General features: G+C 45.3%; 1 protein-coding gene across 1 annotated transcript in view; it reads right to left on the bottom strand.

Moving 5' to 3' along the window:
- The window catches only part of ablim2 (actin binding LIM protein family, member 2), a 397,169-nt gene that overhangs the window by 233,501 nt on the left and 136,546 nt on the right, over nucleotides 1–27,122 (bottom strand). Inside the window, exon 4 of the mRNA XM_078542183.1 lies at nucleotides 7,937–8,043. Coding sequence (XP_078398309.1) covers nucleotides 7,937–8,043 — 107 coding nt within the window. The remainder of the gene's footprint in view (nucleotides 1–7,936; nucleotides 8,044–27,122) is intronic.

Raw genomic sequence — 27,122 nt, 5'->3', positions numbered from 1 at the left:
AAAAACTGGCATTTATACAGTATTTTTCAATCCTCAGAATGTCTTAAAGTACTTCACAGCCAATTAATTACTTCTGAAGAGTAGTCGGTGTTGTTTTACAGCAAATATATGCCTGTAAGGTTCCAAAAGCAGAAATGAGATTAACAGTCTGTTTAGAACAGAAAACCCCTATGCCTAAGAGAGGGCAAAGGGAGGGGAGATGCATTAATGGCCTGGGCTGGAGGACTGAAAAGTACAGGATGGAGTGTACAGCTGGAGCGGGATTTGATGATGAGATGATTTTAAGTAGGATGTAGTGGAGGATTAGGAGCTGGTGTAGGTCAGTGAAGGTGGAAGGACTGGGTAAGCCTGCTCTGTCATTCAACTAGATCATGGCTGATCTTCCACCTCAATGTAATTTTCCCACACTATCAGCATATCTGTAGAAATCTACCAATCTCTGCCTTGAATATACTCAATGACTGAGCCTCTACAACCCTCTGGGTAGAGAATTCCAAAGATTCACCACTCTCTGAGTGAAGAAATTCCTCCTCACCCCTTAGTCCTAAATGGTCTACTTCTTATTCTGACACTGTGTCGCCTGATTCTAGACCTCCCAGCTAAGGGAAACACCCTTCCTGCATCTATCTTCTTGTGCTCTGTAAGAATTTTGTATGCTTCAATGAGATCACCTCTCATTCTTCTAAGCCTTAGATAATATAGGCCCAATGTCCTCAATCTCTCCTTACAGGACAATCCTGCCACCCCAGGAATCAGTCCAGTGGACCTTTGTTGCACTCCATCTGTGGCCAGTATATCCTTCCTTAGGTAAGGAGACCAAAACTGTATTCAATACTCTAGGTGTAGTCTCACCGAGGCTCTGTGCAACTGAAGCAAGACTTCTTTACTACTGCACTCAAATCCTCTTTCAGTAAGGGCCAAAAAACTATTTTCCTTCCTAATTACTTGCTGCACCTATATGTTAGCTTTCAGTGACTTATGAACAAGGACACCCAGATCCCTTTGGACATCAACACTTACCAATTTCTCACCATTTAAGAAATACCCTACATTTTTCTTTTTCTTACCAAAGTGGATAACTTTACATTTTTCCACATATTCCATCTGCTATGTTCTTGCCCATTCACTTGGCCTGTCCAAATCCCCTTGAAGTCTCTTTGCACCCTCCTGACAACTCTAACTTTCACCAAGTTTTGTGGTGTGTCATCAGCAAACTTGAAAATATCACATTTGGTCCCCATATCCAAATCATTGATATATATTCAAGATATATTGATGCACAAAGTTCTCATTTAAGTTGCCCCACTTTAAGTTGTTTCATTTTAAAGTATTTTTTTTGTTTTAGGGCTGTTTTCAATTATTTAACTTGTGAAGTCTGCTTTAGATTCGTTTTGTGTCATCGCTTTCCTCATGTCATTGGTGTCCATTTTCATCACGCATACATGATCGCGCATCATCGCCACCTGTCTTCATTGCTGTCGGTCTTCACTGGGACATGCATCATCACCGCCTGTCATCATCACACAATGGCTCCCTTCATGTTACTTTGGGTACTGTGACCCGATAGGTGCCATTGTTAAGGAGGCTGTTTGTACTGTATTTGAGGCAACACCGATTTTTTTTTTAAACCCAGAGGCATTGAAAGCCAGAATTATTTTATTTCAATCAAAAAGTTGGACTTAAGTTTGACTGAAATTTTGGAGTTTCAGGAGTGCCTGCTGTGGGTGAGACTTCGAAATTACTTTTGAACATGAGCCACAAATGCCCAGTAAGTGCTGGTAGTGTGCCTCCTGCTGCAATGAAAGTAAGAAAAGTCATCAGCCTAGCAGTGAAGCTGAATGTTTTAAAACATCTTGAGGCTGGTGAGTGTTATCTAATTTGAATTTATACAGGATTTTTTAAATATTTAATGATTTATTTTATTTTGCAAGTTATTTCAGCTAGGAATGCACAGTGCTGCACACGTATGGTACAGTGTTTCAACATGTACATTGTTTGTTTCCGAGTGAGAAATGGCAGCCAGAACTTAACTCTGGCTTGAGCATTGATTCTCATGGCAACCCATGATTCACATAAATTTGTTCCACTTGAAGTCATGATTTCCAGGAATTAACCACAACTTAAAATGAGGACTTACTGTATAGTGAATAGTTGGGGCCCAAGTACTAACCCTTACAGCATTCCACTAGTCGCAGCCTGAGAATGGCCTGTTTATTCCTACTCTTTGTTTTCTGTCCGTTAACCAGTTCTCAACCCCCAATCCCGTGTGCTCTAATTTTGCTTACAAACCTCCTGTGTGGGACCTTATTGAAAGCCTTCTGAAAATCTAAATATACAACATCCACTGGTTCCCCTTAACTATTCTTATAGATTCTTATCTAGTTACATCCTCAAAAACTTTAATATGATTTTCATAAATCCATGTTAACTCTGCCCAATCCTACCATTATTTTCAAAGTGTCCAGTTATCACATCCTTTATAATAGATTCTAGCATTTTCCCTGCTACTGATGTCAGGTTAACAGGTCTGTAGTTCCCCGTTTTTTCTCTCCCTCCTTCCTTAAATATTGGGTTTATATTTGCTACCTTCCAATCTGCAGGAACCGTTCCAGAATCTACAGAATTTTGGAAGGTGACCACCAATGCATCCACTATCTCTATAGCCACTTCTTTCAACACTCTGGAGTGAAGATCATCAGGTCTAGGGGATTTATCAACTTTCAGTCCCATTAATTTACCTACCTCTTTACTAATACTCATTTCTTTCAGTTCCTCATTCTCGCTAGTCCCTAAGCTCCCTAGTGTTCCCTGGAGGTGTTTTGTATTATCCTCCGTGAAGACAGACATAAGCTATTTGTTTAGTTTCTCTGCTATTTCCTTATTCCCCATTATAAATTCTCCTGTCTCTGCCTGTAATGGGCCCAAATTTGTCCTTGCTAATCTTTTCCTTTTTACATACCTATAAAAGCTTTTAAAATCTGTTTTTATGTTTCTTGCTAGTTTACTGCCATATTCTCTTTTCTCTTTCTTTGTCAGTTTCTGGTAACCTGATGAGCACAGCTCTAGCAACTGACAGAGGACATAATAGCTGAGGCCAGTGACAGTGGAAGAATTGTGAGAGACCAGGTCATTGCTGAGCTGCAGGCTGAAAACGTGCCTCTGAAGTCACTGGCAACACAGCAACTGATGCGGCTGCAGTAAGAGGCTATGCGCACCTATGTACAGATGATGGAGGAGTCCATCCAGGCGGTGAGTGCTGCCATGTCTCTGGTGTGTGTATGCATGACTTACTCCATCTGGAGAGTGGCAATCCTCAGGGACAGCCTGGTCCAGCAGACCAGTCACTGGATGACAGAGATATGCATAGACCTGCATGCCATCGCCTTGTCAAAAAGCTCTATGCAGAAGTGGCAAGGCGAGAGCGGTTAGGCGCGTGGAGTCTCCACCAGGTCCTCTACCTTTTCAGGTCAACAGGGAGGTGCAAGTATGTCTTGAAAGGGAGGAGGAGCAGCTGCTTTGCACTTCTGGGGGCTCCTCTCTGGGCACTCTTGGTGGCTCTTCAGCCCCTCTGCCAGTGATACCAGCTCCTTGAGTAGCTGCGATGACAGAGGAGAACCCTGAATCTGTGTAGGAGCCCATCAGTATGCTGGGGTTCTCCAGGTCTTAGGCAGCCACAGGATGGCTGCCAAGATCATCCCAAGCCACAGCACTGCAGGATCAGCAGCCTGCCTCCACATGAGCTGAAAGTGCAGTGGGAGCACCTTGTAGGAGCACACTTGAGAGATTTAAGGGGAGCAACTAGCTGCACTTGGGGTTCACAGGTGAAAATGATATGTAGATGTTAAGACTCACATTAGTTGTACCATTCAATGAAGTGCTATTGCATCTCCTTCCAATTCTTGCTATCCTTTAAAATTTGATCTACAACCTGGCTCCCTCAGTGGGTTGGAAGCAATGGACGTAACCACATCCGGTCAGTGGCTCAGCCCCGCCAATGTATAATGTCACGTGGGCAGTAGGTGATGGAGTGCAAAATGAAGGAGGAGACAGCAGGAAGATAAGGCTTTATTGGTATGTCTCTTAAAAGACATATGGGTCATAAGAAATGTCTGTATTAGTGCCTCCTGAGCCTCCCTTGTACATATCCCATTGCACTTTGCCAGTGGTTTAGGGGGTCCTTCATCTCCATCACCTGGTCAGCTGCTTCCTCCACATCCTCGTCATATGAGGAGCATCACGATCCACAATACCCTCAGTGTTCAACGGCTCTCCCCTCTGTAGCACCAAGTTGTGCTTTGCACAGCAGATACTCAAAACTCTCGCTGCAGCATACTGAAGAGCTCCACTGGATCGATCCAGCCACCTGAATATCTTCAGAAGGCCTATCACCTGCCTAATGGTCGCTCAGGTTGACTCATGGTAGGTGTTGTACATCTTTAAACATGAATTCCATCCAGTGGCAGCAGTGTATACTGCAACTATATTGCTGTTCCTTCATTGCCATTGGGTCAAAAGCTGAAACTCCCTTCCCAACAGCACTGAGGGCCCCTTTCTGTCATACTTTGATTATCGTTCGTCTCTTCACTACCCTGCACCTCTGCTCTCTCTTCCCTTCTTGATTTTTTAAACTTCCCTTCAATTGAACCCTCCCCGCTACTAATTAGTTTAACGTCCTATCTACAATCCTAGTTATATGATTCGCCAGGACACTGGTCCCAGCATGGTTCAGATGAGGCCCATCCCAACGGAACAGCTCTCTCCTTCTCCCGTACTGGTGCCAGTACCCCATGAATCGGAACCCATTTCTCCCACACCAATCTTTCAGCCACGCATTTACCTCTCTAATCTTATTTACCCTACACCAATTTTCATGTGGCTCAGGTAGTAATCTGGAGGTTATTACTTTTGTGGTTCCGCTTTTTAATTTAGCCCTAGCTGCTCGTAGTCCCTCAGCAGAAGGTCGTTGGTACCTATGTGGACCACAATAACTGGATCCTTCCCCTCCCACTCCAAGTTCCTCTGTAGCCCAGAAGAGATGTCCTTAACCTTGGCACCAGACAGGCAACACAGCCTTCGTGACTCTCTGTCTTTGCTGCAGAGCACAGTTTCTATTCCCCTAACTATGCTACCCCCCATTACTACTACATTTCCCTTTTCTCCCCCCACTTGAATGACACTTTATACCACGGTGCTGTGGTCAGTTCGCTCATCTTCCCTGCAGTCTGTCCACACTGGGAGCAAGAACCTTGTACCTATTGGACAAGGGCACTGGCCGAGGCCCCTCCAAAGCTAAATTCTGGATCCCTGTACCTGTCTCACTCTCAGTGACACCCTCTTGTCCCTGACCATGGTCCAAATTTGATGTAATTAATCTAAGCGGAGTGACTGTCTGCTGAAACACAGTGTCCAGGTAACGCTCCCTCTCCCCGATATGTCACAGTGTCCAGAGCTCAGATTCCAGCTCATAAACTCTGAGCCAAAGTTCCTCAAGCAGCCAACTTTTGCTGCAGATGTGGTCACCGTGGATCGCACCTGCGTCCACCAGCACCCACATACAACAGCTGCAACACATCGCCAGCCCAGCCATCTCTATTCTATTTAATTAAATTAATTAATTTGGATGTTAAATATTTTAAAAGTGAATTTCTTAACTGGATTCCTCAGTTATAATAACGGCTCCTGATTTAAGCCACTTGGTCAATCAAAAGAATCGCGGATCAAAAGGGACAGCCTCTTCCACACACTGATGGCTGTTGACTTGTTGCTCCCCGCTCTTATCCAGTGTGCCCGCCCCAAAGTTGGCCCTCTTATTGGTTCTAAGGTTGTTGATGTACCACTGTCAGTGTCTGGACCTTCCTCCCTCTCAGCTGCTCCTCCTCCTCAATGGGGGCCCTGAAGCCTGGATGGATGAGGCCCATGGCAGGTTGTCTCTCTCCTTGTGGAAGGCCTTCTATCCAGTTGGCTCCTTTTCCATGAGTCATTTTTTTGGAGTAAGTTCCACTGCTCCAATGCCACCCTCATAACACATCCCCACAATTCTGGCACCTTACCCCCACTTCTGCTATTGTTTGGTAATGTCCACTCTGCACCACTGCCCCTGGCACAGCATGCTGGTTCGCTTTATGGTTGCTGGAGAGAGCCAGCACTGAGTTCTTGCTTGCTTGCCACCTCCTTTAACCAGGTGAGGCTCTGAAGCCTAAAAACAAAAAACTGCGGATGCTGGAAATCCAAAACAAAAACAGAATTACCTGGAATAACTCAGCAGGTCTGAAGCCTCGTGGCTCCCGTCTGCCATGAGTAAAATTCAAATGCACCGTATAATTCCAGCTAATTGGCCTTTTAAATACCTTAATTGCTCTCCGCCACATTGATGAGCAAAGTTCACTCTCCACGTTGACTGCTGTCAGTAAAATGTGTGCTTGTGATATCACCAATAACCAATATTTTCAATGGGGGTTGACAGAAAACCCAAAGAAATGGCGTAAATGGCTATTTTTATTGTTCTCTGGGTTTCTGCTGATGTCACAGAAAGAGACTGAGGCATTCCCTCCTAATTTCTAACCCCAAATGTATAAATAACAAGATTCAGTGCATTGTGTATTATCTAGTATACAGCTATCTACTCTAATCCAATTTCTAAAGCGCTTTCCTTGCACCCTTTTAACATTTTCTTCTTCGGCAACCCAATATTTTATCAATCACAATAAGTACAATTTACAAAAATTATGATAATCATCATGAATCAACAAAGAATTGAATTATTGAGACAATAGCAAGATCTATTGTTAGAATCTCAAATAATTTAGGAGTGTATTGTTATCAATTTCCATTTGGTCAAAAATGTGTACTACTTCATATTCAGTTAATATCAAATATCAGTAATTCTCACAAATAACCTGTGACTTGTAATTACATGTAGATTGTTCCTGTCATGTAAAACAGAACGGGGTTAATTTTCACTGCCATTTCAATCTCAGTTTGCTAGTGGTTATTATTTCTATAACTTTGGGATCATCCATCCCTATCCAATGACAATTACTTGTCATTTAATTTGCACTGGCTCTTACTGTATCTCTCCCAGCATCCACAAAAGGATTCTGTGATTTTCTCATATCAAAAGCAGCATGCAGGTTGGCAGAATGATAAATATAATGTTAATTCAAATGCCTAACAGACTCCAGTATGTCAAGATGACTACAGTCATGTAGCATCTGCATTCATCAAAGAGATACAAGTGGTTCCATTATGGTATTTTGCAGCAATTTCAATATATTGCAATCATATAGCTGACCTATCTGCTGAACAAAATCCTACTACTTGTATCATTATATATCAGGAGAGACAGTAGTGTAGTGGTAATGTCACTGGACTGGCAATCCAGAGGCCCTGGCTAACACTCTGGGGATACGGGTTCAAATGCCACCATGGCAATTAGTGGAATTTAAATTCAATTAATATAAATCTAGGATTGAAAACTAGTTTCAGTAATGATGACCATGAAGCCATTATCAATTGTTTTAAAAACCCATCTGGTTCACTAATATCCTTTGGGGAAGGAAATCTGCCATTCATACCTGGTCTGGCCTACATGTGACTCCAGATCCATAGCAATGTGGTTGACTTGTAACTGCCTTCTGAAATGGCCTAGCTAAAAACTCAGTTCAAGGGCTATTGGGGATGGATAACAAATGCCAGCGATGCCCACATCCCATAAAAGAATAAGGAAAATAAATATGAAATTTGCCAAAGCATAGGTCACACCTATTTGTGTTTTATTTATATTTAAAATATTCTCTCCACAGATATACCTTAAATCCTCCAAAATGAAGATAAGTTACCAATGAAAAATAAGTAACTGGACTTAAACTGGCCCATGTTGAATAACATTAAGTCATAACTGTACTATGAATGTTTAGAGGTAACTAAATATACTTACTTCGAGGTGATGCATGTTTAGGATTGATGTTCAGAGTCTGAGAGCACTTCTGGCAAACACATTCCTTCCCATTAAAAGTCACACGGTCTCCAGGAGGAAAGGGCTGACTAAAGAATTTTAAAAAAACATGCATTCAGTAAAGCCTTACCTCGATAAATTCAAATTAATTATCAACATTTATTACAATTCCCAAGATAACAATTAGTTACAAATCTTGTCATTCAATTCTTCTTAATTTTTGAGTTAGAGATTCATTTTCCAAACAGGCCATCTTTCCATTTCAGAAGTTACCTTTGAAGATCCTGAGATCAGGTCCTGGGTCACCCAATCTTTTGGGAACAACGGACAAAATCACTGAGATTGAACTACAAGACAAAAGTCTGAACCTGAATGAGGACCAACTTATACCATATAAACACCGAAAATTTCACTTGACCATAACAGGTTTACTGGCAGAGCTATGGTCAAAAGGTAAACCTCTCACCACATTTTGCAGCTACCCCAATCTCCTGCTCTTCTGGACCAAATTCACAGAGGTAATCAAAGCCCTTACAGTGCTTGCCATCCACCTAAACCCAAGTCAATGTTTACTTGTCAACTTTTCCCTTTCAATTTTCCTATGTCAACATTATGTCAACATTAACAATGTAGTTCCAGCCTCTGGCTACTAGGAGCTCTGCCTATCGAGTTTCTAAAGTCTTTCATAACCCTGTGACCATCTTACACATGAAAAAAATATATTCACCAAATGGCCATAAGCATTTGGACAATTTACAGTTAATTGTTAGAGTTGTTGATTTCAAGAAATGCTAGGAACAAGATTTATGACTTAAGACCACTTGCAAATCCATTTAAATATTACAGAAGTTTGTTTTTCTGTGTAATCTGAATACTACCAAAAGGTATGAATTCTTGCCCACAAACATGATTTTCTTGAACAATTCAAACGTCTAATATTTGTAAGAAATTATTTACAGTGGGATTCTGCATTTAAACATTTCACAGTTGGAAAGTCAGATGTAAATGTTTTGTGATCATAGTTTATTAATGACTCAAATTCTTTTTGAAAAAAAATTATTCCTCAGTAACTGAAATATCCGATGTTCAAAATATGGCCTGCATTAAAATTAAAAAAGGCATATTTCACAATAATGTGACCAAATTTAAGTTTTGCATGACTGTCAGCCTGTTTCAGAAGCTTTGTTCAAAAAAGGGATGAAGTCAGCCAATACAAAGTAAGCATCAGGAAGTCCAAACTATATTCCACCACATTGAACAGTAAGCAGTATAGGGGCCTCAGATGGGCTTGCAGCAGACCAAAGTCTCTAGTCCCAAAAAAGCAAAAAGGCTGCATTTGCTGCCAATGCTGCGCATGTGCAGCTGTATGTACGGCTGCCATCGTTATTTTTTTTTATTCGTCCAGCGGATGTGGGCACCGTTGGCTAGGCCAGCATTTGTTGCCCAGCCCTAATTACACTTGAAGAAGTGATGGTGATCCGCCTTCTTCAACCGCTACAAATCATGTGGTATAGTTACATCCACTATGTTAGAGAGGCTGTTCTAGGATTTTGACCCAGCAACAGTGAAGGAATGGCGATAAATTTCCAAGTCAGGATGGTGAGTGGCTTGGAGGGGAACTTCCAGGTGGTGGCATTCCCATGCATCTGCTACCCTTGTCCTTCTACATTGTAGTGAGTGTGGGTTTGGAAGGTGCTCCCTAATGAGCGTTGGTGAGTTACTGCAGTGCATCTTATAGATGGTACACACTGCTGCCACTGTGCGTCAGTGGTGGAAGGAATGAATATTTGTGGAAGGGGTGACAGTCAAGTGGGCTGCTCTGTCCTGAATGGTGTTGAGCTTCTTGAGTGTTGTTGGAGCTGCACTCATCCAGGCAAATGGAAAGTATTCCATCACACTTGTGCCTTGTAGATGGTGGGCAGGCTTTGGGGAGTCAGGAGGTGAGTTACTCACTGCAGGATTCCTAGCCTCTGATCTGCTCTTGTAGCCACAGTATTTATATGACTAGTCCAGTTCAGTTTCTGGTCAATGGTAACCCCCAGGATGTTGATAGTGGGAGATTCAGCGATGATAAAGCCACTGTATGTCAAGGGGTGATGGTTCGATTCTCACTTGTTGGAGATGGTCATTGCCTGGCACTTGTGCGGTGCGAATATTACTTGCCACTTGTCAACCCCAGCCTGGATATTGTCAGGTCTTGCTGCATTCAGACATGGGCTGCTTCAGTATCTGAGGAGTTGTGAATGGTGCTGAGCATTGTGCAATCATCAGCAAACAGCCCCTTATGATGGAAGGAAGGTCATTGATGAAGCAGCTGAAGATGGTTGGGCCTAGAACACTACCCTGAGGAACTCCTGCTTTTTGTGTACAGGACACACGTGGGAAATTTACCATATTGCTGAGTACATGCCAGTGTTGTAGCTATACTGGATCGGCTTGGCTAGGGGCATGGCAAGTTCTGGAGCACAAGTCTTTAGCACTATTGCCGGATATTGTCAAGGCCCATAGCAGTATCCGGTGCTTTCAGCCGTTTCTTCATATCACATGGAGTGAATTGAATTGGCTGAAGACAAGGTGATGCTGGGGACCTCCGGAGGAAGCCAAGATGGATAATCCACTCAACACTTCTGGTTGAAGATTGTAGCAAATGCTTCAGCCTTATCTTTTGCACTGATGTGCTGCGCCCCCCATCATTGAGGATGGGATATTTGTGGAGCCGCCTCCTCCACTGAGTTGTTTAATTGTCCACCACCATTCTCAAATGGATATGACAGGACTACAGAGCTTAGATTTGATTAGATTTGAAGAGGTACTACTCTTCTTTCTGACAGGATTTCCGTTTGTCTCTTTTGCCCTTTCACCTTAATTGCTTTCCATTTCCCTCCTGGTGTTTGACAAGGTGTTTACCAAAACTCACTTTCACAGCCATATTTCTTTTCTCAGCGACTGTCTCCATCCCCGACTCACCTCACGTGGGTTCCAACTGAAGTTTCATCCCTCATGTTTCGAACCTAGCCAGGATTACAGGTATCTCCAGGTCACACAACATTCCTCGGACTGCTGTTCTCGCTGCATCCTGAGATCCACACTCGGTGCCATGCGCCGCCATATGAACACACTTGACCTCTCCCTCCAGCAGCACTGACTCACCATATCTCAAAGTTGTCTTTGTCCCTAGTTTCATTTTATTTTTTGTCTCATCTATGCCTTAACAAGAAATCTTTTCTCTTCCTTTCAGGCATTAAGGAACACAAGAATAAACAACATATTGATACCAACACCCATCCGGGATCCTGCACCCCTTCCCTTCCCTCTGACCCCATCCCTTCTTCTAATCCCAGCCCTTGCTGTGTATTCACCATACCCTCTGATCTTCCCCTTTCTGATGCTGAACGTTCAGTACTCAGTAAAGGACTCAGTTTCATACCCTTACGCCCTCACCTCAATGAATTCCAGGCTCGGCACGATGCTGAACTCCTCTTCTGTCGCCTTCGTCTCCGTGCTCACTTCTTTGGGCAGGAATCCGCCTCCTCCATTCAACGGATCCTTTCACCTGCCTCCAGTATTCTCCCTCCACCTGGATCCCTCCCTCTGACCTCTTACATGCTCTTGATCTTTTAATTGAGAACTGTCGGCATGACATCGACCGTCTCAATTCGTCTGCTCCTCTCATCCATTCTAACCTGTCTCCCTCTGAACTTGCTGCAATCCGTTCTTTTAGGTCCAACCCCGACTTTGTTATCAAACCTGCTGACAAGGGTAGTGCTGTTGCTGTCTGTCCTGTCACTTCTTCCCACCTCCCCCTGGACCATGGCCCCACCACTGAACATCAAGCCATTGTTTCCAGGACTGTCACTGATCTCATCTCCTCTGGAGATCTTCCCTCCACAGGTTCCAACCTCATAGTCCTCCAGCCCCAGACAGCCCGCTTCTACCTCCTTCCCAAAATCCACAACAGGACTGTCCTGGTAGACCCATCGTGTCAGCCTGTTCCTGCCCCATGGAACTCATTTCTTCCTATCTTGACTCCGTTCTCTCTCCCCTTGACCGGTCTCTTCCCAACTACATTCGCGATTCCTCTGATGCCCTATGTCACATCAACAATTTCCAGTTCCCTGGCCCGAACCGCCTCCTCTTCACCACGCACATCCAATCCCTCTACACCTCTGTCTCCCACCAGGATGGTCTGAGGGCTAAAAACAAAAAGCTAAAAGCTACTGCGGATGTCTGAGGGCTCTCCGCTTCTTCCTTGAACAGAGGCCTAATTATCCCCATCCACCACCACTCTCCTCCGCTTGGCTGAACTTGTTCTCTACTGAACAATTTCTCCTTAAACTTGTCTCACTTTCTCCAAATTAAAGGTGTGGCTATGGGTACCCACATAGGCCCCAGTTATGCCTGTCTCGTTATGTGGTATGTGGAACATTCTTTGCTCCAGTCCTACTTAGGCCCCCTCCTATTTTTTTCATTTTTCGGTACATGGATGACTGTATTGATGCCGCTTTATGCTCTTGTCTGGGCCTGGAGAAATGAATCAATTTTGCTTCCAATTTCCACCTATCACTTTCACATGGTCCATCTCCGATACTTCCCTTCCCTTCCTTGACCTCTCTGTCTCCATTTCTGGTGATAGACAGTCCACCATTCATTACAAGCCCACCGACTTCCCACAGCTACCTCTGCTACAACTCCTCACACCCTGCTTCCTGTAAGGGCTCCATCCCATTCTCCCAGTTCTTTCGCCTCGGTCACATCTGTTCCAATGATGCTACTTTCCAAAACGGTGCTTCTGACATGTCTTCCTCCTTCCTTAACTGAGGTTTCCCAACCACTGTGGGTTGACAGGGCCCTCAGCCTTGTCCGACCCATCTCCTGCGCCTCTGCCCTCACACCTTCCCCACCCTCCCAGAACTATAATATGGTCCCCCTTGTCCTCACTTTTCACCCCACCAGCCTCCGTATTCAAAGGATCATCCTCCGCCTTTTCCGCCAACTCCAGCATGATGCCACCACCAAACATAACTTCCTCTCACCCCCCCATCAGCGTTCCGTAGGGACCGTTCTCTCTGGGACACCCTAGTCCACTCCACCATCACCCCCAACACTTCTTCTCCTTCCCACAGCACCTTCCCATGCAATCGCAGAAGGTGCAACACCTGCCCCTTTACCTCCTCCCTCCTCACTGTCCAAGGGCTCAAACACTCCTTTCAGGTGAAGCAGTGCTTCACTTGCACCTCCTTCAATTTGGTATACTGCATTCGCTGTTCCCAATGCGGTCTCCTCTACACTGGGGAGACCAAACGCAGACTGGGTGACCGCTTTGTGGAACACCTTCGGTCTGTCCGCAAGCATGACCCAGGCCTTCCTGTCACTTGCCATTTCGAAAACCACCCTGCTCTCATGCCCACATGTCCGTCCTTGGCTTGCTGTAATGTTCCAGTGAAGCCCAATGCAAACTGGAGGAACAGCACCTTATCTTCCAGTTAGGCACTTTACAGCCTTCCGGACTTAACATCGAGTTCAACAACTTCAGACCATAAACTCTCTCCTCTATCTTCACCCCTTTTTTAATCCCTTTTGAATAATGTATTTATTTTTATTTTTTATCTACTTATTTTTATTAATTTATTCATTGTTTTATTCCCCTTTTTATCCCCCATTTTATCCCTTTTTCTATCCTTTTCCCCCAACCACAGCACCCTCCCCCCACCCCACCCCCAAAAGGGCCATTTGTTACTTGTTCCATTTTGTTCTTTCACCGAGTGCTCACCCTTGTTCTATTATTAACACATCCTGCTTTCTTACCTTAATGCCACTATCAGCACCTTCTCTAGCCCTTACCATTATCAATAACACTCCCTTTGTCTTTTTGTCCATTACAACTTTGTCAATCTCTCCTCAGCCCCCACCTATCTCTGGCCTTCTATCCAGCTTCACCCATTTCACCCCTCTTAAACAGTATAAATTTCATCACATTTCTACTTTAGATCTGAAGAAGGGTTATACAGACTCGAAATGTTACCTCTGTTTCTCTCTCCACAGATGCTGTCAGACCAGCTGAGTTTTTCCAGCATTTTCTGTTTTTATTTCAGATTTCCAGCATCTGCAGTATTTTGCTTTTATCTGAAATTTGATCTCTTGGGCCAGGATATTGAGGTTGGCGAGCGGGGGAGGGGGAGGGGGGCGCTCGCTGACATGTAAAATGATGCGAGATGACGTTGGGTGGAATTCCCAACATCATCCCGCGTCATTTCAATTTTCAGGTCGGCAGGGGTGCAGCCGAATCAGCTGTGCACCCGCCGACCTGTCAACGGCCAACTGAGGCCATTTAAAAAGTAATTGAACTAGTTAATGGACCTGCCTGTCCAACCTTAAGGTTGGCAGGCAGACCGGGAGCCCTGGCGGGCTTCAGAAAATGCATGAAACCTCTTCCACGGGTGGGATGAGGTTTCATGAAGGTTTTTAAAAATTTAATATAAGTTTCAATGAAAGTGATGGACATGTCTGGGAAATTTTAATTTTGTGCATTGACCATTTTTGAATTTGGCGCTGATCCCCCCTGAGGCACTTAGCCTCAGGGAGATGAGTGCGTTCTTTTGCACGCATGCGCGAAAGAGCACACTCCCAGCTGAGGGAATCCACCCCCACCCGCCCGCACAGGGAGCGCATAGCACTTCCTGGAGAACGTCACAATGGGCGGGCCTTAATTGGCTTGCCCACGTAAAATGGCGGCACGCCCCCAATCAGGGGCGCCGATCGGACGCACACCTGCACGGGCCCGCTCCTGCACTTCCCCCGCAGCTGGGGGGAAAACTCTTCCCTTGGTTGTGGGATTGCTTAGCTCTGTCTATCACTTGCTGCTAACACTGTTTGGCATACAAGTAGTTCTGAGCTGTAGCTTCACCAGGTTGACACCTCATCTTTGTGTATGCCTGGTGCTGTTCCTGGCATGCCCTCTTGCTCTCTTCATTGAGCTAGGGTTGATTCCCTGGCTTGGTGGTAATGGTAGAGTGGGAGATATGCCAGGCTATGAGGTTACAGAATGTTGTTGAGTACAATCCTGTTGCTGCTGATGGCTCACAGTGTCTCATGGATGACGGATAGTAAGAGCTTCTTTAAATATATAAAAAGGAAGAGAGAGGCCAAAGTGAACATAGGCCCCTTACAGAATGAGGCTGGGGAAATAATAATGGGGAACCAGGAAATGGCAGAGGAGTTGAATAAATACTTTGCATCAGTCTTCATGATAGAAGACACTAATAGCATTCCAAAAAAGGGGCAAAAGGTGAGGGAGGAAATAAATACAATAGCTATCACTAGAAAAAAGTACTTGGGAAACTAATGGAGCTAAAGGCCGATAAGTCCCCTGGACCTGATGGTTGCATCCTAGGATAGTAAAGGAAGTAGTGACAGAGATAGTGGATGCACTGGTTGTAAAATCCTTAGATTCTGGAAAAGTCTCAGAAGATTGGAAAACTGCCAATGTAACGCCTGTATTCAAAAAGGGAGGGAGACAACAAATAGGTAACTATAGGCCAGTTAGCTTAACATTCATCATTGGGAAAATGTTAGAATCTATTTTAAGTAGGTAATAGCAGAGCATTTAGAAATACATAATATAATCAAGCAGAGTCAGCATGGCTTCATGAAGGGGAAATCATGCCTGACAAATTTATTAGAATTCCTTGAGAAGGTAATAAGCAGGATAGATAAAGGGGAACCAGTAGATGTAATATATTTGGATTTCCAAAAGGCGTTCGATGAGGTACTGCACATAAGGCTACTTAATAAGATAAGAGCCCATGGCGTTGAGGGTAGTGTATTAGCATGGATAGAGGATTGGCTAACTAATATAAGATGGGGAGTTGGGATAAGGGGGCATTTTCAGGATGGCAACCTGTAACTAATGGAGTGCCTCAGGGATCAGTGCTGGAGCCACAATTATTTACAATATATATTAATTACTTAGATGAGGGAAGTGAATGTACTATCGCCAAGTTTGTAGATGACACAAAAATAGGTGGGAAGGCAAGTGGTGAGGATGACACAAAGAGTCGACATAGGGATATAGGCAGGTTAAGTGAGTGGGCAAAAACTTGGAAGATGGAATATAATATGGGAAAATGTAAGGTTATACATTTTGGCAGGAAGAATAGAGGAGCTGAATATTATTTACATGGAGAAAGACTGCAGAGAGCTAAAGCACAGAGGGGTTTTGGGAGCCCTTGTGCATGAATCCCAAAAAGGTAACATACAAGTTCAGCAGGTAATAGGGATGGCAAATGGAATGTTGGCCTTTATTTCAAAGGGAATGGAGTATAAAAATAGGGAAGTCTTGCTAAACTATACAAGGTACTAGTTAGGCCACACCTAGAATACTTTGAACAGTTTTGGTCCCCTTATCTAAAGAAAGATATACTGGCATTGGAGCAGTCCAGAGAAGGTTCACTAGATTGATCCCAGGTATGGAGGGATTTTCTTGTGAGGAGAGATTGAGTAGGTTAGGCCTGCACTCATTAGAGTTTAGAAGAATGAGAGGCGACCTTATTGAAACATATAAGATTCTTAGGAGGCTAGACAGGGTAGATGCTGAGAGGTTGTTTCCTTTTGTGGGAGAGTCTAGGACCAGAGGGCATAATCTCAGAGTAAGGGAGCACCTTACTTGAGATGAGGAGGAATTTCCTCTCTCAGAGGGTAGTGAATCTATGGAACTCTTTACCACAGAAGGCTGTAGAGGCTGGGTTGTTAAGTATATTCGAGGCCGAGATAGGCAGATTTTTAATCAGTAAGGGAATCAAGGGTTATGGGGGAAGAAGCAGGAAAGTGGAGTTGAGGATTATCAGATCAGCCATTATGTCATTGAATGGCGGAGCAGACTTGATGAGCCAAATGGCCTACTTCTGCTCCTATGTCTTATGGTCTTATAATGGCCCAGTCTTGAGTTGCTAGGTCTGTTCGAAATCTATCACATTTAGCATGGTGGTAGTGCCACACAACACAATGGAGGTATCCTTAATGTGGTGGTCACTCCTATCGACACTGTCATGGACAGATGCATCTGCAGCAGACAGGTTGGTGAGAATGAGGTCAAGTATGTTTTTCCCTCTTGTTGGTTCTCTCACCACCTGTCGCAGACTCAGTCTAGCAGTTATGTCCTTTAGGACTTGGCCAGCTTGGTCAATAGTGGTGCTACCGAGCCACTGTTGGTGATAGACATTCAAGTGCCCCACCCAGATTATGTTATGTGCCCTTGCCATGCTCAGTGCTTGCTCCAAAGTGTGTTCAACATGGAGGAGTACTGATTTATCAGCTGAGGGAGAGCGGTACATGGTAATTAGCAGGAGGTTTCCTTGCCCATGTTTGGCCTGATGTCATGAGATGCCATGGGTTTTGGAGTCGATGTTGAGGACTCCCAGGGCAACTCCTTCCTGACTGTATACCACTGTGCCGCCACCTCTGCGGGGTCTGTCCTGCTGGTGGGACAGGACATATCCAGGGATGACGATGGTGGTGTCTGGGGCATTATCTGTAAGGTATGATTCCGTGAGCATGACTATGTCAGGCTTGACCAGTCTGTGAGACAGCTCTCCCAATTTTGGCACAAGCCCGCAGACGTTAGTAAGGAGGACTTTGCAGGGTCAACAGGGCTGAGTTTTCCGTTGTCATTTCCAGTGCCTAAGTCGATGCCGAGTGGTTCGTCTGGTTTCATTCCTTATAGACTTTCTAGCAGTTTGATGCAACTGAGTGGCTTGCTAGGCCATCTCAGAAGGCATTAAGAGTCAACCACATTGCTGTGGGCCTGGAGTCACATGTAGGCCAGACCAGGTAAAGATGGCAGATTTCCTTCCCTAAAGGACATTAGTGAACCAGGTGGGTGTTTACGACAATCAACAATGGTTTCCTTGTCATCATTCGACTTTTAATTCCAGATTTTTATTGATTGAATTCAAATTCCACCATCTGCCGTGCTGGGATTCAAACCCGGGTGACCAGAGAATCACCCTGGGTCTCTAGGTTACTAGCCCAGTGACAATACCACTACCACCCCCTGGGGGCGCAATGTGCAGCAGGGCATATGCACGGTCATCACTGGCCCTGGAATTCCAAACATTGCAGTGCTGGCAGCTTCAAGTTAACACTTTTAAAAATCCCCTTCGTCCACAGCTCACCCCAATCCTCACAGGCAGGGCTGGGAAGAGCAAGTGGCAAAAGGGGACCCACTATGACCACCCATCCTCACCCCCAACCACCAAGTAAAGTGACAAATCGCATTGGTGTCATTTTAAAAATTTATTAAAAGATGAAATATCAAAAGGAATGGCTGGGGAGAGAGAGAGAAAACAGGAGAGACAGAGAGAGGGGAATGGCTGTGCCCCAAGTGCCCGCTTGCCACGGGGCTCAGGAAGTGTGGAATTGCTTGAAATTTCAGACCAGATATTTAATTAGTTCAGAGGGTTGGTCCACCTCATTGTGTTTTTTTTGTGGTATAAATCATTTTGGGGATACATGGACAATGAAATAAGATGCATTATTAAAAGTTTGAAGACTACCAAAAAGAAGCTGTTACCGTTTGAGGGTGGATTTCTGCAAAGGAAGTCATTGGATTCTGCGCATGTGCTGACAAGTGCGCATGCTCAGGCAGAAAGCGGCAACCATCTTGCACGGCCATCTTGTGTTGGCAGGAGTTACAGTGAAATAAAAATTACGTTCTTCTTCTGCTGCTTATATTTGAACCTGGAGGTCCAGTGGTTAGATCATTAAAGGTTTGGTACAAATACTGAGGGCTTGGTTTTACGGGGCACTGTGATCGCACCCTTGGCTAAAAAGTCAGGAGGACCCCACCCACGATCCCGAAGATTGCTCCTCAACAATTTAGTTCTGGGAGCAGCATGAATTGCTTTAAGGCAAGACTTTGACTTCTGCATCTTTCTTGGGTGGAATTCCTTTCTTAGAGACCTGCCGGCCAATCAGATGACTGGCAGCTCTAAAGTCCCAGCAGCAGCAGCCATGAGCAGTGGCCACTGCTGGAATGGCTGTTAATCCCAGCACGCCAAGGAGCCCAGGTAAGTCCAGGGTCAGGGATCTCGGTGAGGGGGGAGAGGGGGTGGGGTTCAAGAGACTGGCAGGAAGGTTCAAGGGGGAGATGACCTTATGTTGGTGCCTCTGATTGGCTCAGGGGACCCGCAAAGAAGGTTCCCCCACCGTCATGCCTGAAACCAGCCCATGCTGGGCTTCCCTATAGCGTAGGCCTCTCTCTGCCACAGGTAAAATATTGGCAGGGCAGGACGACATCCTTATGTGGCCACTGTTCATATGGAGACAAAGTCCAATCTTTACTTTGAAGATGACCTCCATTGTGTTCTGTGGCACTAACACAGTGCTAAATGGGATAGATTCAGAATGGATATAGCAGCTCAAAACTGAGGTGTTGTGGGTCATCAGCAACAGGAAGATTGTGCTCCACAGCAACCTGTAATCTCATGATCACATTCTTCACTCTACCATTATCAAGCCAGGGAAACAATCCTGATTCAACGAGAAGCGTAGGAGAGAAGCAACATCAAGCATTTCTAAAAATGAGATGCCAACCCTGTTGAAACTATAGCACAAGACTACATGCATGCCATACAGCAGAAGCAGCATGCGACAGGCAGAGCTAAGTGATTTCACAACCAGTGGATAAGATCAAAGCTCTGCAGTCATGCCTTATCCAGTCGTGAATGTTGGTGCACGATTAAATATCATAACCAGTGGAAAGACTCTATGAACATCCCATCCTGAACGCTCACAGACCAGAGCAAAAGACAAGGTTGAAGCATTTGCAACCATATTCAGCCAGAAGTGCCAAGTGAATGGTCCATCTCGGCCTTATCCTGAAGTTCCCAGCAATACAGATGTCAGTCTTTATCCAATTTGATTTACATCATGTGATTTCAAAAAAATGGCTGAGTGCGTATAGGACTGCAAAGGCTATGGGCCCCAACAATATCCTGGCTGAAGACTTGTGCTCAAAAACGAGCCATGCCCACAGACAAGTTGTTCCAATACAGCTACAACACAGGCATCTACCGGCAATATGGAAAATTGCCCAGGTGTATCCTGCCGACAAAAAAAACAGGGCATCTCCAACCTGGCCAATCACTGCCCTATCAGTCTACTCTCAATCGTCAGCAAACTTATGGAAGATGTCATCAACAGTGCTATCAAGCGGCACTTATTCATTAATAACGTACTCACTGATACTTAGTTGGGTTCCTCTGGGACCACTCTGTTCCAAGCCTCATCACAGGTTTGGTCCAAACATGGACGAAACAGTTGAATTCCAGAGGTGAGATAAGACTGACCATCCTTGACATCAAGGCAGCATTTGACTGAGCCTCGCCATCAAGGATTCCTAGCAAAATTGAAGTCAATAAGAATCCGGAGGAAATCTCTCCACTAGCTGAAGTCAAGCCTCGTACAAAGGACATTGGTGCAAGAGTTCCTTAGGGCAGTCTTACTTGTCAAACTTAACCACAAGCATTATCACCTGTGTTTTAGTGACAGAAAATGTAAACATTCTAATTACTGCTACCTGAGACAGAAGGCAAGAAACAGGAAAAGAAGTAGATACAGAAGAAAGTGAAGCAAAGACAAAGAAAGAGATGTGAAAATGGGCCAGATTATTCCGTCGTTGACACTACTGGACCACCTAGATACAGTACCTAACTGGAAAACTGAAAGCTTGCATTAAAGCCTGTTGGGAGACTGTTGGTTACAGAACACTGTCTCTTAAGGAAGTCTTTGTAATCTTTAGTAGGTTATCTATGAGTCATTATTAACAAGTAGAACTATTCACATATGTACAGTAAAGGGTACAGCCTAGCTCTATGCTTAGGTCTTTTCCTATCTCTGCTCAACACCACACTGACACCTGGGTCTGGGTCATGTGCCTTCTTACATCACTGTGTGGGCGGTACTGTACTCAGTCTCACATTAACCCTGTATGTGTCAGACCCTTACACTACAGAACAAAAACAGAATTACCTGGAAAAACTCAGCAGGTCTGGCAGCATCGGTGGAGAAGAAATCAGTTGACGTTTCGAGTCCTCACGACCCTTCGGCAGAACTGAGTATAGTTAGGAGAGAGGTGAAATATAAGCTGGTCTAAGGTGGGGGGCAGGGGGAGAGAGAAGTTGAGGGTGGGGTGATTGTGGGGATAAGCAAGCAGTGATAGGAGCAGATAATCAAAAGATGTCACAGACAAAAGGATCAAAGAGGTGTTGAAGGTGGTGATATTATCTAAGAAAAGTGCTAATTAAGAATGGAAGGCAGGATACTCAAGGTACAGCTCTAGTGGGGGTGGGGTGGAAAGACTAACAAAGTTTTAGTTTTAGATTTAAAAATAATGGAAATAGGTGGCAAAAGAAGAATCTATATAAATTATTGGAAAAAAAAGGGGGAGGGGGGAGAAACGGGGTGGGGATGGGGGGAGGGGGAGTTTAAGATCTTAAGCTGTTGAATTCAATATTCAGCCCGGAAGGCTGTAAAGTGCCTAGTCGGAAGATGAGGTGCTGTACCTCCAGTTTGCGTTGGGCTTCACTGGAACAATGCAGCAAGCCAAGGACAGACATGTGGGCAAGAGAACAGGGTGGAGTGTTAAAATGGCAAGCGACAGGGAGGTTTGGGTCTTTCTTGCGGACAGACCGCAGGTGTTCTGCAAAGCGGTCGCCCAGTTTGCGTTTGGTCTCTCCAATGTAGAGGAGACCGCATTGGGAGCAACGAATGCAGTAGACTAAGTTAGGGGAAATGCAAGTGAAATGCTGCTTCACTTGAAAGGAGTGTTTGGGCCCTTGGACGGTGAGGAGAGAGGAAGTGAAGGGGCAGGTGTTGCATCTTCTGCGTGGGCATGGGGAGGTGCCATAGGTGGGGGTTGAGGAGTAGGGGGTGATGGAGGAGTGGACCAGGGTGTCCCGGAGGGAACGATCCCTACGGAATGCCACCAGGGGGGGTGAAGGGAAGATGTGTTTGGTGGTGGCATCATGCTGGAGTTGGCGGAAATGGAGGAGGATGATCCTTTGAATGCGGAGGCTGGTGGGGTGATAAGTGAGGACAAGGGGGACCCTATCATGTTTCTGGGAAGGAGGAGAAGGCGTGAGGGCGGATGCGCGGGATATGGGCCGGACATGGTTGAGGGCCCTGTCAACGATCCATCTTCCCTTAACCCCCCCCTGGCGGCATTCTGTAGGGATCGTTCCCTCCGAGATACCCTGGTCCACTCCTCCATCACCCCCTACTCCTCAACCCCCACCTATGGCACCTCCCCATGCCCACGCAGAAGATGCAACACCTGCCCCTTCACTTCCTCTCTCCTCACCGTCCAAGGGCCCAAACACTCCTTTCAAGTGAAGCAGCATTTCACTTGCATTTCCCCTAACTTAGTCTACTGCATTCGTTGCTCCCAATGCGATCTCCTCTACATTGGAGAGACCAAACGCAAACTGGGCGACCACTTTGCGGAACACCTGCGGTCTGTCCGCAAGAAAGACCCAAACCTCCCTGTCGCTTGCCATTTTAACACTCTACCCTGTTCTCTTGCCCACATGTCTGTCCTTGGCTTGCTGCATTGTTCCAGTGAAGCCCAACGCAAACTGGAGGTACAGCACCTCATCTTCCGACTAGGCACTTTACAGCCTTCCGGGCTGAATATTGAATTCAACAACTTTAGATCTTAAACTCCCCCTCCCCCTATCCCCACCCCGTTTCTCCCCCCTCCCCCTTTTTTTTCCAATAATTTATATAGATTCTTCTTTTGCCACCTATTTCCATTATTTTTAAATCTAAAACTAAAACTTTGTTAGTCTTTCCACCCCACCCCCACTAGAGCTGTACCTTGAGTATCCTGCCTTCCATTCTTAATTAGCACTTTTCTTAGATAATATCACCACCTTCAACACCTCTTTGATCCTTTTGTCTGTGACATCTTTTGATTATCTGCTCCTATCACTGCTTGCTTATCCCCACAATCACCCCACCCTCAACTTCTCTCTCCCCCTGCCCCCCACCTTAGACCAGCTTATATTTCACCTCTCTCCTAACTATACTCAGTTCTGCCGAAGGGTCGTGAGGACTCGAAACGTCAACTGATTTCTTCTCCACCGATGCTGCCAGACCTGCTGAGTTTTTCCAGGTAATTCTGTTTTTGTTTTGGATTTCCAGCATCCGCAGTAGCTTTTAGCTTTTTGTTTTTATCCTTACACTACAGAGCTCACCAAATTTTTGATCTATTTAAATTAATGGACAGAATATTAAGTGGCCACTGTTACAGTATACATTACTCCCCACATGACTTTCCTGCACTTGTTGTGCACAGGCAATCCATAAATCCCAAATGTAGATATAGGAAAATCTGCCGTAGAAGTGCTTTTCCTGGATCCTAATTTGTTTTTCTTAAAATAAGTACAGCAGACTTTGAAAACAAAGTAAGTCCTCTTAAATGATCAGCTAACTATCAGATGCACTTCTTAGATAGCTAGAAAATGTGATTACTGAAACCTGAGAGAGAGAGAGCCATAGAATGAGTGGGACCAAGAGAGAAAGAGACAGGTCAATAGAAACAGACATAAATGCACCAATTTTAAAAGGGGTCGGGAACAGAGGGTGTGAGTCCCAAAATAGGTGCTGCATACAGAGTCCCAGGGCCGCCAATCTTAATGGCAGGGCCTCATTAACATAAACATTACCTGAACCTTGCTGACACCTGGCCAGATTGACCACCTGACCAGTAGGCAGGAATGAGAATTACGTGACGCAAGGTTGCAGTGTGAGAGCTGTTGTAAAGGTCCTCAAGAGTCAGTGGAAGGAGGGGTCTGGAGGTCAGGAATTGAGAGATGGGATTCCATTGCGATTGGGAGGGAGGAGGAATCTGGGGAGGCCCAAGACTTCCTTGCAGGTGTGTGTGGGAGGGAGAAGCCCTTTTGCTCCTTCTGCCCACATGACGTTCTTACAGGAGTAATTTCTTCTGGTCAGACAGTGCCCCCTGTTCCGGATCTGCTTCCAAGCAGAGCAGCACTCTCCCAGATATTGTGTTAAGATCACAATGTGATGTCGATGATGCCATTGGGTTGCAACATTTGCATTTAAAGGAGGGCCGTACCTGTCTATAGCTGAACTCTTGGGCATCTTGAAAGTTGTCAAACGTAGTGGTTCCAGGTGGGAATGGAATGACCTTAGGCCAGTAAGTTGACCCAGTCTAATTTTAACCCCTCCCTGGACAAAGGGAGTTAAAACTGAGGTCAAATATACACCTCATGGAGGCAAGGAGAAAACACCAAATTAAATCTTTGCCTAGATGTCAGAGACTCATGTTACTGGACATAAAAGGCAGCCTTGCCATGCACCCAGTTCTATAAAATGTGGGGTGTTTCCTCAGCCCATGCTTTCCCCTTCCCCTCATTCCTGGTAGGCACTAAGGATCCACTATTGATCCAAAACCCAACTTCCACCCAAAATCCACCCACTACCCCCTACAACCCCGAAGGTTCTGTCAAGCTATAGATTCCTTTTTTGCAATTCTGCTTGACCTAAGCTTCCTCTTCACGGTGTTGCAAATCTCCAAGACCCTCCACCAAAGGCAAGACCATCCTCCAATGCTAAGAAAACCCAGGACTGATTCCAAACATTTAAATCACATATGCCTGCCTTATACTATTAACTGCCAATGCCTGAAATTTTAATGTGGATTTCCCTCATTTCCTGTTGTAACTTAGATGCAATGTCAGCAGACTTTTGTGGAAATGGTATAACTGCAGGCCACCTGCTGTCCTTCCCCTGAAGTCATTAGTTGCACGGACTTGCATTCGCTCCCCAAATTTCAATCAAATCTTTTTCTCTTCCAATCATTTTCTTCCACTTCCTTGGCTACAGCAGTCTCTACCTGCCATTAAATGGACCATACGAATTTTAGTTCTTTCAGTTTTTTCTTTAATTCATGGGTTTGTCAGCATCACTGACAAAGCCAGCATTTATTGCCCATCTCTAATTGTCCTTGAGAAGGTGATGGTGAAATGCCTTCTTGAACCACTTCAGTCTGCATAGTGCACGTACAACCACAGTCTTGTTAGGGAGGGAGTTCAATGATGAGGGAATAGCGATTTACTACCAAATCAGGATGCTGTAAGAGAAAACTTGATGCGTTGCAGCAGTACATCTTCCAGATAGTATACACTGCTGTCACTGTGCACTAGTGGAGGAAGTGAACGTTTAATATCATGGTGGGCAGGGTATCAATCAAGCAGGCTGCTTTGTCCTGGATAGTGTTGAACCTCTTGAGCATTGTTGGAGCTGCCCTCATCCAGGCAAGCACATTTCATTACACTCCTGACCTATGTCTTATAGAAGGTGGACAGACTTGGAGAGTCAAAAGATGAGTTACACATGTCATACTCATGCCGTACGAACTTATGAACTAAATATTAACTTATGTATAAACCCAAAATGGACATTTTCCTGTGAAATAAAATGGAATTGAGAGGTCAGGTTACCTTTTCTTTTCTAAAAATACACATGAAACTTTTAAGACCCTGAGTTAACCTTTATGGCTGGACAAGTCTTGAAGGAGTCATTAAAATGCAAATGAGTAAGTCATCAAAATGCAAACGACCCTTGCTGTGGTTAATGTCTGCACTTCTCCAACTAATTAAAAATCTGGTTTCACAATATTGTTTGCAGACTCTTCGACTCCAAAGTTGAAATCCAGAAAATGGGTGTTAGTAACTCTATCTTATCAAGATGGTGTGAGGATGGACTACTGGAGGCCAGAAATTTGCTGAGTCCGAGTCACGTAGCTAGCCTCTGGACTGGGTCGTGTCACAGCTGCGTGAGCTGTGGAGGCAAGCTCGGGAACATCAGGAAGGGATGTCTGCTGCACTCATCAGATCGCAAGGCATGATGAAGGAGTCCGTCCGCTTTCAGGCTGAGGTGATAGCACTGGCATGCCAACACACCGAGGTCAACACTGGTTGGATAGCAGCTGCCATGGAGACCTCAGTCCAAGGCATTGGTACTGCACTGCTGCGCGGGCTGAATTCCATTGTTGATGCCATATTTGGCCTCCAACAATATGTACGCGGGAGGGGTGCCAGACAGCTCAATTGCATTCCAGCTACCCCTTCTCCTCAAAAGGTCAGCCTGGGACTCTCGGGCACTCATAGGGAGGAGGATCAGCAGGTGCACACTCCAGGGCCATATATCCAGGTGACTCCAGGAGTGTCCAGCCCATCCAAATCCCCTCTTCCTGTGACCTTAACAACTCCAGCTCCACAGTCCAAGGAAGGTGCCAATGCCACACAGCAGGACCCTGAAAGCAGGCCGAGGCTCTCCAAGTCTCAGCCCTCCAGAGGACACCCACCAGGGTCATCAAAGACAGGACGTTGCAGTCAGCAGGTTGCCTCCACCTCCACTGTAGATGTCGAGTGAGCACCAAGACATAGCGGCAAGGATAGGAAAGTTGAGAAGAATTAGTTGCACAGCCTGGGTACGGATGTTAATCACTTGTATACACTGTTCACTATGTCAAAAAAACTCCCAAGAATGTCACTCTGCCTATGGCTCCTTGTTCTGATGAGCAGTTTTCCTGTCACTCAGATGTGAAACAAGATAAAGGCAGGTGCCTCAGTCCAGGGCCTCTTCCCTGTGCTTTGTGCAGCCTTCAGACCAAAGTGATGGTCCGGCCTCACACTCCCTGGACACATTACTGATGCCTGCACCTCGGCGGTGCTTGTCATTGCTACCAGAATGTCGTGGGCAGGCGCCACAGAGTTCCGTCATTCTCTCTTTGTGCCCTCAGCACCTTTGAGGTGGGGCTGGCCCCCCATCTCGTCAGCATCTGTGACCGCTGATGCTGTGCTCCTGAAGGGGTCAGGTGCTTAAGGCAGACAAAGGATCAGGTGCTTCTAAAGTTTCATGGCTGCGTCTCTATGATATGACCCTGATCACAGAGCGCAAGTGAGCTGCCGTTGGCTGGACAGGGGTCGGACATTCTCAGAAGCTATGTGAAGATCTATGGAGTGTCCACTGCATGTCATCACCATCCACCTGCAATCAAGTGACTATTAGGGCCTCCACTAAGTCCCCATGACAGGAGCATTCTCACAGTGCGTATTCACACTGCCATAAGCCAGACTGGAGT

Source organism: Cetorhinus maximus, chromosome 1, assembly GCF_964194155.1.
Source record: "Cetorhinus maximus chromosome 1, sCetMax3.hap1.1, whole genome shotgun sequence".
NCBI lineage: Eukaryota > Metazoa > Chordata > Chondrichthyes > Lamniformes > Cetorhinidae > Cetorhinus > Cetorhinus maximus.
The sequence above is the reverse complement of the archived record's forward strand: the minus strand, read 5'-3'. Positions and strand labels throughout refer to the sequence as shown.